This window comes from Barbatula barbatula (genome assembly GCF_947034865.1).
Source record: "Barbatula barbatula genome assembly, chromosome: 24".
In the NCBI taxonomy this organism is placed as follows: Eukaryota; Metazoa; Chordata; class Actinopteri; order Cypriniformes; family Nemacheilidae; genus Barbatula; species Barbatula barbatula.
In genome coordinates this window covers 15,762,162-15,778,420 of record NC_136787.1, presented here as the reverse complement: position 1 = coordinate 15,778,420, position 16,259 = coordinate 15,762,162, and the positions used below count along the sequence as shown (strand labels likewise).

General features: G+C 39.0%; 1 protein-coding gene across 1 annotated transcript in view; it reads right to left on the bottom strand.

Annotated features, from left to right (window-relative positions):
- Positions 1–16,259, bottom strand: part of nf1b (neurofibromin 1b) — a gene marked incomplete at its 5' end in the record, with an annotated part of 41,200 nt that overhangs the window by 1,784 nt on the left and 23,157 nt on the right. The window contains 21 exons of the mRNA XM_079447952.1: positions 176–392; positions 861–907; positions 1,085–1,227; positions 1,315–1,415; positions 1,701–1,822; positions 1,899–2,021; positions 2,448–2,605; positions 2,707–2,839; positions 2,998–3,129; positions 3,780–3,906; positions 4,100–4,240; positions 4,318–4,419; positions 4,526–4,667; positions 4,759–4,820; positions 5,410–5,624; positions 5,696–5,975; positions 6,810–6,950; positions 7,306–7,499; positions 8,067–8,269; positions 8,358–8,698; positions 8,769–9,201. Coding sequence (XP_079304078.1) covers positions 176–392; positions 861–907; positions 1,085–1,227; positions 1,315–1,415; positions 1,701–1,822; positions 1,899–2,021; positions 2,448–2,605; positions 2,707–2,839; positions 2,998–3,129; positions 3,780–3,906; positions 4,100–4,240; positions 4,318–4,419; positions 4,526–4,667; positions 4,759–4,820; positions 5,410–5,624; positions 5,696–5,975; positions 6,810–6,950; positions 7,306–7,499; positions 8,067–8,269; positions 8,358–8,698; positions 8,769–9,201 — 3,557 coding nt within the window. The remainder of the gene's footprint in view (positions 1–175; positions 393–860; positions 908–1,084; positions 1,228–1,314; positions 1,416–1,700; positions 1,823–1,898; positions 2,022–2,447; positions 2,606–2,706; positions 2,840–2,997; positions 3,130–3,779; positions 3,907–4,099; positions 4,241–4,317; positions 4,420–4,525; positions 4,668–4,758; positions 4,821–5,409; positions 5,625–5,695; positions 5,976–6,809; positions 6,951–7,305; positions 7,500–8,066; positions 8,270–8,357; positions 8,699–8,768; positions 9,202–16,259) is intronic.

The window sequence follows — 16,259 nt, the reverse complement described above, 5'->3', positions numbered from 1 at the left end:
CAGGAAATGTCAGACAGTTTAAAATAGCCGAGGCAAGAGCTGATGAGGAAGCGTGAAGCGTGCAAAAGCGTGAAGCGTGCAAAAGCGGTAATATAAGTAAGAAATGACATATTCTCTGATGTGTGAATAAACACAGTTGTCAAGCAACCTTTAACTGTGACGCTGACGTACAGACCTGGACCGTGCTGGGAGGTGGCCAGCGAGGTCATTGAATTAGAAAGGTTGAGGTTGGCAGTGATACTGAGCTGGCTTTGGACGGGTGGAGGGTATGGAGAGGTGGGCGTCCGGAGACCCTCTTCACTTGTTTCCTCGTCAATTCCGGGGAGATAGGTGTCAATCAGGGCATCCAGAAACTTTACAATTAACTCTGCGTAGTCTGGAAACTGAGTTTGCTGTAAAGAGAGAAACTCAACATTCAGTACACATCTTTTTCAATGTTTTTAAGGTCCAGTGAATGAAATTTAACGGCATCTAGCGATGAGGGTGCAAATTGCACTCCACCCCTCCCTTTCGAAGCACTACGGTGGATCTCACAGAACTAAGATTTCGACACGTTTTCGATTCTTACCCGGAGATAACGTATTTATGAAACACGCTCGGGAGAGAAGGTTGTCTGTTTAGGGCTACTGTAGAAACAACATGGTGAATTACATGCAAGGGGACCTGCGGTGTCAATAAAAATAGCTCATTCAAAGCTAATAAAAAATAACGCTTCATTATGTAAGGTCTTTATACACCTCTGAAGACGTATAGTTATGTTATGTATTATGTATGCACTGTAGTAGATAAATATTACACACAAGACCTTAAAGGTAAATTACAGTTTATTGCACGTATCATATTAAGGGAAACCCAAATACCTTAGAAAAAGGACCAGCAAATCTCCAGAGTCCATTAAATCCAAAAGCTATAAAGAAAACAACATATTATATAACTTTTATTCTGCATGTTTTGATCAGACTGTCAATGATTCGAATGAACTTTTGAGGTCTATTTTAATGTTGTTTTATCATAACATAAATAAAAAAAGACTGATAAACCGTCTTAAGTCTTGTCAACAGATATGTGAGGTGAGCGGTTTTACTTTGCAGGTAGGACGTTTGGTACTGAGGTGGAGACTCTTCATGATAAACTACACTCTGCACAATTCCATGAACCGGATTCAGAAGATTCGGGTCCTGGCACAGTGACAGCAAAGTGTTAATCTTTGAATCCAGGAGATTGTGACTGAAACAAGCAAAACCACACAACGGTAAGAATCTTAATCTAGCATACAGTGCCAATGGAAAACATACTGAGTGTGTTCACACTTACACGACAGGAAAGACCTTTGGAAACACAACAGTGGCCTCAGCTAAAAACTCATACAGGATCCTCTGTTCAAACTCATCAGATGTGTTTTTCACCTGAGTGGCCTGAAAATCATCAAATCAATTATCCATATGTGTAAAAAGGTGAAGATGTGCGAAGGAAGTGACACGTGTAGAGAGGAAGTGACACGTAATTTCAGAGAAACAGACGATGACAAAAAAGGACATTTCAAATATTTAAATAAAAAATACAAAACTGATCTCTAAATAGGGAACTGAAAATTACACTTCTTCTAAGAAAGGGATATATATTAGCTTTGTTCTAAATCCTAAACTGTCCCTGAAAATATATATTTTTTGGACCACAGCCTGTTGGTTGTATGATCTTACCAGTACGGTCAGAAGAAGTGCCTGTATTTTGGGATCTGTGAGAACCTCCTCATTAAGAAGAACGTTAGACTCGGACACAGAGACCTTGCGCAGATGGTGATGCTGGGAAATTCTTTGGGTGTCTTTTAACAGGAAAACAAAGATATTAATAAATGGAAATGTTCAGAGTCATGTGACTATGCTGTGAAGGACCCTTACCAATTTCATACTCATTTTCAGCAACTCTCCTCATCTTGGGTGGGGTTGTAATACCAGATTCCATTTCAGGCCTCTTCGGTGCTTTGGTGTCTGATATCAGATGGTCAAAACTTTTTCTGGTGCCTGAGAAACCAAAATTATAAACCTTTTTTTACTTATTTGTCGTTTTTTGTGTCACCATTGACTCCCATAGCAGTCTATTGTCCTACTATGAGCATCAGTGGTGACTTTCATTAAGATATCTAAATATAAATTTCATTCAAATATCTTCATTTCAACATTTCCTGTTCCTTTTTTGGTGAACTATTTCTTTAACCCAAATAAAACCACAAGGCTTTCAGAAGCCTCAAAGGGATGGTTCACACAAAAATGAAGCTTATATCATCATTTAATAACTGCAGATCACGAAAAAGATTGATAGAACCGCAAAGACATTTCCCAAAATATCGTATCTCGTATACGAGATATATTCCCAAAATATCGTAGTCACATACAGCTTTTGGAAGACATGAAAGTGAATACATCAAACAATATGAATACATGAGTTACCCAGTAACTTCTTGGTGTTGACCTGAGAAGGTTGCCCCATGTCCAGGCTCATGGATTTGCGTGTACGTGGGCTGATCTGACCCACTATGGGATAATGTGCCACCAGGTACCGTTCTGAGACTTTTGGCGATGCCCATGGCTGGCTTTCCCGCAGCATCCTGCATGACACAGATAAGACTTAAGGCTGGGATGTAAATAGTATCACAAACTGAATGTTTATATGTGTTTATACGAAGGCAAACAATTGTCTGCGAGGCACCTGCAGCTGGGGTCCTCATGATGCACTGTGTACGTTTCCAAAGCAACATTCTCCAAGGAGACATCAGACAGTAACAACTTCCTGTGTTTTAGACTGCAGCGGCTGCGCACTTCCTCTGACACCGGAAGGAGAGCTGAACACATGGACATGAACATTACAAACTGCTGAATACTTCAACTAGGGTTAACACGTGACTCTCTTTAATACTTCCTTTTTTAAAGACAGACTGGACAAAATGCACTGTGGAAGAATAAGCGAGTGGAGCAAAAAGAAAGAAAGAGACTTTCTTACCAGCCAGATATGCCACGCTCTGTGGGTTCACCTCAAACTTATCACAGTTCAGGTGTTTGCCTACCAAGGCAAGAAGCATGTGAAGGATACGAATCGTGCGTGCCACTGTGGTTGGGGACGGGTGCCTGAAGCCTGCCAAAAAAACAGATTTACAACCATCAAACACATCCACAATGCACTGAACCAAAGTGCGTTTTATATTCCGGTTAAAATATTTACTGTAAACACCTATATACAAAAATCAACTGCTTAAGAAATAAAATTTTGAATTTACATATTGTATAATGTAAATATTTCATATTTAGTTTAGCTTGCATTGAAATTTCTTTACTCGCCTTGAGCCCCCAATATAAGTTATTTTTTGCTTTAATGTGGTTTAAAACATTGTTAAAATTCACATTTAAAATATATAAGCATATAAACATGATATCATCCCACACTTCAGCTTCTCAAATCATCAAATTTCAGGCTGTGAGTTGAACTAAAAGGGGGAGGGGCTACTCAATATGATGCATTTTTACATTCCTGTTTTTTGGAAATGACATCATTGCATTGAACTAAGATGTGCATGTCAAGCCAGCTCCGTGAATCGTTAAAGTATAAACAAGTAAAAATATGCTATCATCATCTTAATCATTTTACAGGATAATGATTATCACATTTTTTATGTGTATTTTCTCTAAGGAGCTAACAACAATTGTTCTTTTCTACAGCCTATAAGTTAAAAACCTGATGTTTTTGCAGTTGGTTTCAAAATATCTGCATAAAACAGAATCTTTTACCTTTGAGTAGATGTCCAACCAGTGCAAAGTTAAAGTTAGAGTTAAAGTTCAGACCCACGAAATGGTCCATCTGTTTACAGTGCCATTCCAAAGGCTGTCGGATTTCCATAAACACCTCCTCGGGACTCTGAGAGAGACAGAGGAGAAAAAATACAACAGTTATCTAATGCATGAGTCTAATACCAATAGATACTGTATGTGAAGGCTTGTTTGGAGTATGCTGAAATCACATATGCCGCATGGGCCTATCCATGTCTATCTACACTATATGGACCATAATATTGATATCTGCTTTTGAAAGGAAGTGGGTGTGTGACAACCTTGTCATTAAAGACTCGTAGACTGTCGAGCGTGTGCAGGTTCTGTTCAAGCAGAGCGGTCCCGGCCGAGTACAGATTGACTTCATCCAACTGGAGCACGGCAATGGCGACCCAGAACAGAGCTTTGTGCATCGGTGAGTCCTGGGAGACATCACAGAGTTGAACAAAACCTTTCGTACACACATACCTGTGTCTGGAAGAAAGTTGTGAATTGATACCTTGTTAAGCAGAGGCTGGAGTTTTGTAAGAGCGATGACTGTAGCTTCAATAAGCACCTGGCTGTTACAGTTATCAGGACTTTTCAGACAGCTCTCTAAACCCTGAGAAAAAAAATCATTACATAAGTGGCTTTCACAACTTATTTTAATGGCTTGGCTATATCCTGTTCGACTTGAGGTCTGGTGTTTTTGAGGAATAGTATCTGACCCGATCGATGCTGAGGAGAGGGCTGGCCTTGCTCAGGATCCGTATGATTTGTTTGATCTGGGCGTGTGTCACACGTTTACTGATGCAGCCGAACACAACAAGAGCTCGCGGCTGCAGGGACGGATTATATTGAAACGCAAACCTGCACATTTAACACACAAACACACATTTGTTAATAGTTATTAAAGGTATTTTTTGTAAAAAAAATGTAAATTAGAGTAGAAATAACACACTTTTGTGCCAGATCGGTCCACTGATCAAGCCATTTACAGCCTGGAATGTCCCTCATGCATGCCTAAAAAGGAAACAGGAAAAACCCAGTTACACGCTAGACCCACAATACTTTCCCACAACAAACAGTGTTATGAGGAGAAATGAAACAGACAGATGCACAGCATTTTTATACTGTAGTTATTTCAGGGTCTGAGTATAAAAAATAGGTCGTATGGAGACCTAAAAATACAAAGAACCATTTCCTGTTAACAGAGAGCTGTCACTTCTAACAGCATATACATGTCATAATTTAATGTGTAAATGTCTTTAGCGGTTGTGCGTTTTATTATAGCGAAAAAGGGATAGTTCACTCAAAAATTTAAATTCTTTCATCATTTAAACATCGACATGTCATTCTAAACCTGCCTTTCTAACTTCTGCAGTACCCAAAAAATTTTTTTTGAAGAATGTTGGTGACCAAACAACACTGGCCCCATTGACTTCCATTATATGAACACAAAACCACAGAGAAATTTCTCCAAATATCGTCTTTTGTGTTCCAGTCACATACAGTACAGATTTTGAACCACTAAAGGTGAATCAATGATGACCGTGTTTTTATTTTGGGGTGAACGATCCCCTTAAGACAGCAAATGTCTAAAATGTTCTACCTCCATGATCTCTAGTAATGCCTCTGTAACCGTCTCTAGGGATGACAGAGCAAACGTCTCTCTCTCATAGGAGCCTGGAGAAAAGGATCGATCTCTGTAGCTGGAACGAAAGGCGATGACCGCGGCCGATTTGACCTTGCTGATGCCAAACAGCAGGTAAAACTTAGGCAGCGAGAACTCTGTCAGACTTAAACGCAGAACCTCCTTGGTCTCCTCTGCACAACAGATTAAAACAATAATCAATAACTTGTTCTTTCGTGAAGGCATCTCTGAGACATGCTCTTACCGCTGAAGCTCAGCTGGGAGCATGTGCAGAGCGAGTGGATGATGTTGATGACCAGGCCGTGCGTGGACGCCCGGAGCGACAAAGGTCCCGTGGCCACCAGCAGGGTCACGACATGAAAGAGGTAGGGCAGGTGGGCGGCCACGTCAAGAGAGTTGTTGAAGGACAGCATGAGCATGTACCTGGCCAAGATGGCGATATCGTCCCACATCAGGTGTTGTTCTAGGGTGGGTGTGGGGGACAGACATGTCTTATCGATAATTTTACACATCCGAATAATCACCTGTGGAGAAAATGCAGACAAATGTCATTTTTTATGCAAACTATGATGAATGAAAGAGTGGTACATAACAAAACAAAAACAGTTGTCAAAAAGTATTAGAGAGTTTTGAATAAACCGCACACAAATGAAACAAACTCTGACATAAGCACCCATAACAAAAAGAGAGAGCGAGAGAGCGAGAGCGCGCGAGAGAGAGAGAGAGAGAGAGAGAGAGAGAGAGAGAGAGAGAGAGAGAGAGAGAGAGAGAGAGAGAGAGAGAGAGAGAGAGAGAGAGAGAGAGAGAGAGAGAGAGAGAGAGAGAGAGAGAGAGAGAGAGAGAGAGAGAGAGAGAGAGAGAGAGAGAGAGAGAGAGAGAGAGAGAAAGTGAAGGTTGTTACTGGCAGTGAGAACAATAGTCAACCACTAGTTCTATATTTAAAAATGCTATTAGGTCGTCACACATTTGAAGGGAAAATTCACCCAAAAATGGGGTTATTTTATTGTTTATTCTCGTCTCATGTAATTTCACATCTGTATGACTTTGTTCTTCTGCGGTGCACAAAATAAGATATTTTGAAGAATGTTGGTAACCAAACAACATTGGCCCCTTTCGACATCCATTATGTGAAGACAAAACACAGTCAATATCTTCTTTGGTGTTTCACTTAAGAAAGTTTTACATACAATTTAACTGACAGGATGGTGAATAAATAATGACAGCATTTTTTTATATTTTGGGTGAACGATCTCTTTAAGACTGATTTCAACTTCAATAGACTTAAGGTAAACTGGTCGTGTGCATCTATGTTTATTATTTATATTGTTTCCTGACAAAGTGTGCATGTTATGTATCACCTTGCTGGACACCAGTTTGACATTGCCAGAGGCCAAAGCCACAGCGGTGTCTGCCATCACTTCAGCTTTAATGGATCCAAGACCTCCGGTGGCACTTGTTTTTATAAAACTGTCCAGAACGACATCGAGTAGATCTGTTATCTGCAAAAGGGGAAAAATTATGTAGATTCCAGATGATGGTGTTTCAATTCATCGTAAAAAGTTGATATAAACTTAAGAAAAGTGCCTAAAACCACAGAGAACCTGAAATATGTTTATGAGTCCATTTGTAACTGTTTTGGTATCAAAGCATGACACTGAAACCACAAATGGAGCATCATGAGTCCTAAATATAAGATGGGTCTTGTGTTGTGACCTTTGTGACGTATCACGTGGGTCATTTTTAACCTGAACACGTCTCTAGATAACCTCAGTAACATTACTGAAGCGCCTTCAGAACACACGTCACCTGATCAAAGGGAATTTCTTTCGCATTAGTTCAAATGAGCTTTGTTACCTGTCCCAAGCTGCCCCAGATCTTGGCTTGTATTGACGGATACATCTGCTTTTCGTTTATTGTCATGGTAATGAGTTTGTCCAGAATGGCAGTGACCCGTTGGCGTTTGCCATCATCGCTGTGCTTGCAGAAGCGCACCAGATTTAACAGCCAGGGAGTCATGTACTCCAAACACAGATGTTTCAGTTCTATACCTGAAATACATATATGTAGAGTCATCAGTCATTGGAAAACAATTTTCTTCCCGGACTTTCTGGTTTTGTGGATGTTATGCAAACTTTATACATGTACTAAGAAAAACAGTTTACCAAAATATAAAAATTCTGCCATTCCAAACCTGTATTTACATTTAGTCATTTAGCAGACGCTTTTATCCAAAGCGACTTAAAAAGAGTTTAGGGAGCAACAAGCGATATGTCATAAAAGATCAATAGTACAATAGGTGCTAACACAAAGTCACTAGTTTCAACAAAAGCTAGACCACCACCTGTATGACTTTCGTTCTTCTGCAGAACATTAAAATATATTCTTTTTTTAAAGGACGTTGGTAACCGAACAACATTGGACCCTATTTATTTCCAATGTATGGAAATAAACATTTCTCATAATATCTTCTTTTGTGTGAAGAAAGAGTCAAATACAAGAATGACATGAAGATGAATAAAGGATGACAGGATTTTCATTTTTGGGTGAACTGTCCCTGTAACCAGTTTAAACATAAGTTTGGACTAAACTATACAAGAATTGATACGAACACTGACTGGATTTGCTGAAGCCAGAGATGCATTCCTCTAAGAACTCCAGCGTCAGGTGAGGCTCATTGGCTGCCAGAGTCTTACTGATGGACACGATGAAAAGAGTGTTATTGGCAGGAATGCAAAGTCCAGAGGTCTCCAGAAGTTGGCCTTCAATCTTCAGGTTAAAGGTGCAGGTTAAGGCACACAGGAGGTTATAAGCCGCAGACCTGTCAACAAAACCCATACATGAAAAATTAAGATACTCCAATATTTGTATGATCTGACAGCTGTAATAAATTCTGGATGACTCATCACCTTAAACTGGGGTCAGAGCTGCCCAAGTTGAGCAGGGCGATGTTGAGCAGCGTGCCGGGAACATCTTTGGGTCTGATTTTGGTATGCTGGGGGATGGAGTCGGGCTGGGACAGCTCCCAGCGCGTGCGGATGTGGATGATGGAGTGAACGATGCTTTCGCACTCCTGGTGCATGAAGGTCAGCGGCGTGCCCTGGTTGGCGATGGTCAGCGTGAACTGATTCTCATCCACGAGACAGATCTCCTCGATCTCAGAGGCGTAGTAGATGTCATTGAGGAACACCGACTGACCCAGGACTCGCGTCCGCTCGGCTGATGTCACCTGCACGGCCGTACTGCCCACCTGGAACACAGAAATATTGGGATAAAACAAGTCAAACATTAAGAGTACATCTTATTGTTTTCCAACACACCTTAATGGACACTTTTGTGTCCTTGTGAGCCAGTTTAAGGGCGTTGTGAAAGACTTTCAGATCTTCCTCCAGCGCAAGAGTAGCAGCCGGAAGCTTTTGTTGCTCTGGTTCCACAAACTCAGCCAGCCTCGCAGGAGATTCAATGAAGAGTAACTTCTTACTGCCCTTGAGACCTGTCAGCAGTCTCTCGTGGTATTTGGTGTATTCCCGTACCCAAGTGTTACAGTTATAGATGTAGATGGCAGCCACGTTCTCGTAAGCAAAACCGGGGAAAACGACAAACCATTTGGAGAGGAAGTCCGTCTTGAAGCGGTTGCTGGGGCCGGCGTGCGTCAGGTCCACCACCAGCTCGTAAGGTTTGGCGTAGTAGGGTTTGAGAGTGAGGAGCACGTGGTATATGAGTAAATCCCCGTTTATCTGGCCCGTCTTGAATCTGTTGGGAAAAGAAAGAATGCAGTTGACAGAGGAAGTGCCAAAAATACACTTTTGGGAACTTTGATTGACAGGAAAAGTGAGAGGTTTTTCATATACATAAATCATATAAATCATACACTATACATTTTATATACATAAATAATTTCTTTAGATAATAACAGTGCTGTAGATCAAGGTTATTTTAGTGTACTAACATTAAAACTTTGAAAACTTTCTGTTTATTGAAATCAGATTAAATATTGACCGAAAAATCGTTGTAAAAACTTGACTAAAGAAACATTTTTATGTTGCCTAAAAGTGAACTGAAATAAATTAAAAGCACTACAATTATTATATTAAATAAAAATTAGCAACATAAAAAATAAACAAATCAATGATAAAATGTGACCCTGGATCACAAAACCAGTCTTAAGTAGCACGGGAACATTTTTAGTAAAAGCCAAAAATAAATTTGTGTGGGTCAAAATTATAGATTTTTCTTTTATGCCAAAATCATTAGGATATTAAGAAAAGATCATGTTCCATAAAGATATTTTGTAAATTTTCAACCCAAAATATATATAAACTTTATTTTTGTGAGTGGATGGCCTGCTACAGTGCCTCGGATTAACAACTTCAAAATCTAAATCAATATTTAGATTTTTTGCACCCTTTACTTCCAGAGTTTTACACTCTTGTATCTCCACCAGATATTGTCCCATCTTAACAACCCATATATCAATAAAAAGCTTAACTATTCAGCTTTCAGTTGATGTAAAAATCTCAATTTCAAAAAATGTACCCATAAGACAAATGTCAAAAGTGTATAGCAAAATTGCTACAATAAAATCATCTTTTGTGTTCTACAGAAGAAAGTCATACAGGTTTGAGGATGAGTAAAAGATGACAGAATTTCTATTACTTTTAAGCTTTAGTTTGATGGTTACACAGACAGAAAGATGATAATAAAACATTGTATTCATATGCAGTGGATCTAGAATGAATAACTCTTTTAAATGTTGGTCCTGCTCTTGCAGTATCTTATGTAAAAATATTCTTTTGAGCTCTTATTGCGGTAGCCATGAATAGAAAGCGTCTGATGACTAGCCACACAGCAGGTAACGTGCATGTTTAATATTAAAGCCAATGCAGAAGTGAAACACGGACAGGAAACTCATCTCTGGTTAATAAATGTGGGTGTGCACCTTCAGCTTCTGTTCTAAATTACCAGTTGTCAAAAAACAGCTCTAGCGCTCTCCCGCTAACATTAACACATACACACCCTCACGTCAGTCATTCAGACCTCTCCAGACAACAGAATCTCAACACTTAAACGGTAAGAAACTATTTACTTTGTACATCTGCTCCATTTCAGTTCTAATCTTTTATACAGATACTTAAGTCAGTTCACCCCCCCAAAAAAAATCCATAATCAAATGCATTCACCTGTATGACTTTCTTTTTTATCTGCGGAATAAAAAAAGAGGATATTTTGAAAAAAGTCAATGGGGGCCAATGTTGTTTGGTTACAAATGTTCTTCAAACGATCTTTTTTGAGTTCTGCAGAAGAAATAAAGTCAGCCAGGTTTGCAGGTTTTAGGGTGAACTATTCCTTTGATCTGGTTTAAAGAAGGAACATGATATTTATTTTATAAAAAGACATAACAGACACAGGAAGAAACATTTCATTTCTGAAACTCAGATTAGATGAATATGACATCACGGTTTGAATTATTAACTATCAAACAAATTTCGGTAGAAAAGGGGGTTTAAAAATCCTTTTAGGCTCGAGTAATGTAAATTAAGGAAACAACTAAATGTCTCTCTATTTTGTCTTGCAGAACAATGAGAAGTGCCAGGACAGTGTGTTTTGTGTTCTTTGTTATAGTCTATGGCACGCATGCTGACGTCAACTCGATCAATAATACTGCATCGAGCTATGAAACTACAGCGAGCAACAATCCGACCATTCGTCAAATATTAACATCAATTGAAACAACACCCCAGAAATCAAATGGATCAAATCCCGATTGTGCGTGCAGTCCGTCCTCTACCACACCCTCGAAAGGAGCCTGCATTTTCTATATGCCAAGTGACAATACGTTGATTCTGGTTTTGGTTGCTTTCGTGGGGGCTTGCTTTATTTTACTTCTGACCACGCTGATATGCGCTTGCCAGCTTTGTCATATGAAAGTAATGATCTCCAGGTTCAAGCCTCATCACAACAACATAGACCTACAAGCCATGAGAAAGAGAAGCGAATCACCATGCGAGGATGACGGACAAGCAGTGAGGGATCCAACTGAGACCTGTATCATGTTGTCAGAGGACACAACACACGAGGAGGAAAACAAAGAGGAGAGCGTTCCACCCAACAACCAGCCGCATGTTGAGGGTCCAAATGGTGAGGTCGCTCAGGAGGCGAGTAAGGAGCCTGATATAAAAGCACCAGAGAGCTCGGCCATTGAGGTGTGATAAGCGCCACACGCTTAAACAAACTGGTGTCACACAGCACCCCCTGGTGGCATTTCAAGTCTATTGCAGCTAAAGCTTGATTTACAGGTTTGTGGTCTAAAACACCAGACTCAAGGGAAAGGGATTTCATTCATGAGAATGATTATGAGACTGGTAATTGAGTTACGCAACCAAAGACCAAAAGTACAGGAAGGAAAATAAGCAACTTTCAACATTGTATTTTGTGATCCTCAACTTTATTGTATGACCTTCTTTCAAATATGCGCATTCATGCTGTTGTGCTTTTTATTTTTAATCTTTGTTTACGCTTTTTAACATTTAAGTTTCTAGACAATAAAATATTTGTCTTTAAGTTTTTATTTCAAATCTTATCCCACCATTTCTAATGAATGGCAGATCTTCGTATACATCTGCGGGAACATATCGTTTAGACTTCTTCTACCCATTAAGGTGTATCTAGTAAAACATTCATGAGAAAGAAAAGAAAAACAGTAATGTTTTTGAAACTATGATAAGATCCTGAGCAAGTAAATGTGATGATGTCACTTGACACAACAGATGCTCACCAACACCCTAAACACGACAGCGTTCTGGCTTAAACAAATTCTGAATTTACAAATAAGACAAAGCTCCCAGTGAGTCACACCCTCACAGTCTTGCATATGCAAACACAGAACCACTTCAGTCACTTACATCCTCAACGATTGTTTTTACATATTTCTTATATACAATACTGGTCATTGACATTTAATTAACAGTTTTCTAAAAAAAAAAACTTTATTTTTATATCAAGTAGGGTTAGGAGTTTCTTTCACAAATAAAAACTTAAAATAGAATAAAAAAGAAAGAAACAGTATTTATATTTTACATTTTACTAATCATTGCATGTTAGTTTCATAATAGTTTAGTTTAAACATGTAAAGAATCATTCATCAAGTAATTATAATCTAATTCATAAAATCTAAAAAAACGTTCAATATATCGTAAAAATATATTAAATATGTTAAGCCAAAACTTTATGAATTTAGTTTATTATAAGAATGTAAAGTGAATCGTTTGTTTCAATCTGTAAACAAATGAATCACGCAGTGAATAAGTATTGCAGTGAATATCCTCTTGTCCTGGGAATACATGAAAACATTAACAATACAGTGGCCCACTAGAACCGTTGGCCCAGAATTAGTGAAATGTTTTGTGAATGTGTTGTGTTAGATGAACACAGATCAATAAACTAATAGAAGAAACTGAACAGCACCTGTGAAATAAGAGCTGAGCGCAGATGGATTGAGTTAAGCTATTTGACCGTGTCCAAGCTATTTTTTGGTTTACACACGTCTACACAAGATATACTGACACACACACACACACACACACATCACATTAGTAGGCAGTGCATGTAGCATTACTGGCAGCATTAGCAGCATCTGAAAGAATGAATCGATTGAGAAAGAAAAAGAGAGAGAGAGAGGTGGAGAGTGGCAGTGAAAAGGTTTTTTAGAGTTCTGGAAACACCAGCACCCCTTTGTTCAGAACACACACATACACACACCTGCCAGGAGAAACATGGTGGAATACATTGCCAAAAAGCGTGCTAAGAATTTTAGACAACATCACCAAAGAAGAATTTTTGAATTGTGCACAATGGTAAAAAGTTACGATGGTATAAATGTGTAAACTTTGCTGACAATAATCAAATTAGCCCAAATATTTACTTAACAAGCAAACGCTATAGGGCAGTGGTCTTCAACTACTTTTCTGTGAGGGCGAGGTTGAGGTTCCTTCTATACAGTTTTTGTTGCTGTTACTTCTAGTTCATATATTAAAACATGCGCAGGAAAATTACATCCAGATTGTGTGGCTTTTCATGATATTTCATTAAAAGGGATATTGTCTTTTTAATTGTATTTTATATAACTTAATGCGTTAGCTAACCCAAAAATGAAATTGCTGTTCATCTACTCATCCCCAGTGCCCCGCTACTTCTGAAGTGTGGGTGGCGTTGTTTTTAAAGAAGATATTTATGAAGATATTTGGTTGAATTCGTGAAAGATTGAGAAACGACACTACATTCAGCACAAAAGAGCAGAACTTTGAAAACGACAAAAATATATTAATGGACCATTTAAAGTGCAAACGTTCTATGTCGGCCAAGAAACAGAAAATGAAGGAGGTGCTGAAATCTGTATTGTGACATCGGTGTCCATCCTAGAATAGTCTAGTCTAGTTTAGAAAAAAAACATGTACAGATCTACATGACAAGTTACGTAAAAGAACAAGAACAGGAAGGAGAGGAGAAAAAGTAAGAGAAGAAAAGGGGAGAAAATACAGGGGAAATGAATGCTGAATGCTGGATCCTAAAGAGGAAAAACAGGCGTCAGCACTTCCTCTCTCTCCCTCTCTCTCTCTCTCTCTACTATAACCCCCCCTCGCCCCTCCACTATCACAGTAATCCCAGAAAGGGACTTGCACAAACTAAAATAGGATTTGGATTTTACTGCAGAATAGAAACACTAGCACCGCGGACCAAAAGATTTCAGACCCACGCGGATCTACAGATCGAACATAAAGAGAGAGAGAGATGGAGAGAATTTAAAAGAGGACACAGTGATGACAAGCAAAAGGTAAGTGATTCACAATGCAGCACGGCTCACCTGAGATAATCTCACACATAGACAGCTTCCCAGAATTGATATACTGAATTTAAGCATGTTAAATGTAAGCATGATGTATGCACAAGCTTAAAGAATAAAGTCATGCAGGTGCAAGAAGATCTGCAGAGATGCTGCATGTTCACATGGGTGTTTCACTGATCGAGAAACTGATTGCGATTTCACACCGCAGGCAGAACAAACTGCACAGTATAGCATGCTAATAGATTCATCATCATCACTATTATCAGACATGGTGCCAACACTAAAGTCAGTCTCAATGTCATCGAATCTAATCCATGGAAACCATGGAAACATCTTCCTAAGAAAAATGTGTATACGTATATAATTGGCTCAGTCTTACTATTCAGACAATGAAGTTAAAGCTCGCCGCTGTCATCAGACTGCTGTGGTTATCTATGATCAGAGTCTGTATCTTCATTATAATCAGACCAGGTCACTCATTATACTTAGCTTCATTTAAACACTTCGCACCCACATCATATCAGACCCACATCATCAAATTCACTATAATCAGATTCAAGTGTGTAAGTCTACTGTGCTCTGTGTGACCATTTGATATGACACACTACATTGGGTTCAAAATACGATAGTATCACTGTATTTTTTCACAAAATAAAGAAAAATGGAAGTGTTGTTGCTTAAAACTTCTGTATGTAAATGAATGAACATTTAATTATTCTGGGCAACTAAAGCGTTATGGATGAGAAATATAAATTCTCACAGAATGTATTTATAACCATATATTGACTCATCTGTTTATATTTTACGTAACCCTGATGATAAGATTCATCAGAATAATATGGGTCTATGTGCAAGTTTTCCATTTTAAAAAGGGGGAAATGACTGCAATTATGCATGTGATAAAAAAGGATGCACGTTTTTAAGAGACAACATATTTTGTAGGATTTCTGTGAATTAAAATGCTCAAACCAGAAGCAATAATACTACAGATGGAAAATGTTCTATAAAAGATGAGTATTTATTGAACATAAAATTGAAACTATACTTTATTTTCTTGTGCACATTTATTTGGAGTATTTATGGATTGTTATGGATGTGACAATTCTAAAAGGAAACTTCCTAAAGGTCCAGTGAATGAAATTTTGCGGCATCTAGCAGTGAAGCTGTGAATTGCAACCAACAGCTTCACCCTCCTTTTGGAAGCACTACGGCGGCTCCCACAGAACTAAGATGTCATCAAATTTGCTTCTTGGCTGAAGGAGATAACATATTTCTTTAGCAAGACATTTGCCGGTTCATTGTAAAATGCATGCATAATGTTTGCCAATAGGTAAACCAATAGGATGAGACAGACTGCACCGTAAAAGAAAAATGGCCTTTGAATAGCGATATACTGTGCAACTATATTACTGTAGTCTTAAACCTAGAGTGCTCAGTGAAATTAAAGAGTTAGCTCAACCAAAAATAAACATTTATTCAACCTCATGTTGTTTAAACCTGTATAGGACTCTTTCCTGTATGTAGGTCTGTAATGACATGAGATGTAATGAGTAAATAATGAAATCATTGTTATTTTTGGGTGAACAATCCCTCACAAAGGGATGGACTCACGGGTGTCTTTGTGTTGTCCACAGGAACACCCTGACAATGCATTTGTCTGTTTTGCTGTTCCACCTCCTCATACCGCTGTTTACATGCACATACGTGCAAGCAGAATGTCCTGCTATCTGCTCCTGCAGCGAGAGCCATCGGACGGTAGACTGTTCCTGGCGTGGATTGAGAAACCTGCCTGTCGGACTAGAGCGTAACATTCAGTCTCTCAACATGAGCCACAATCGTCTATCGGACCTAGACCATCATCTGAGCTCCTTCACGCACCTGCGCATCCTGGACATCTCCTACAACCGACTGCTTCATTTTCCCGCCTCCCTCCCCCGGGCTCTGTGGGAACTCAACATCTCTGGAAACC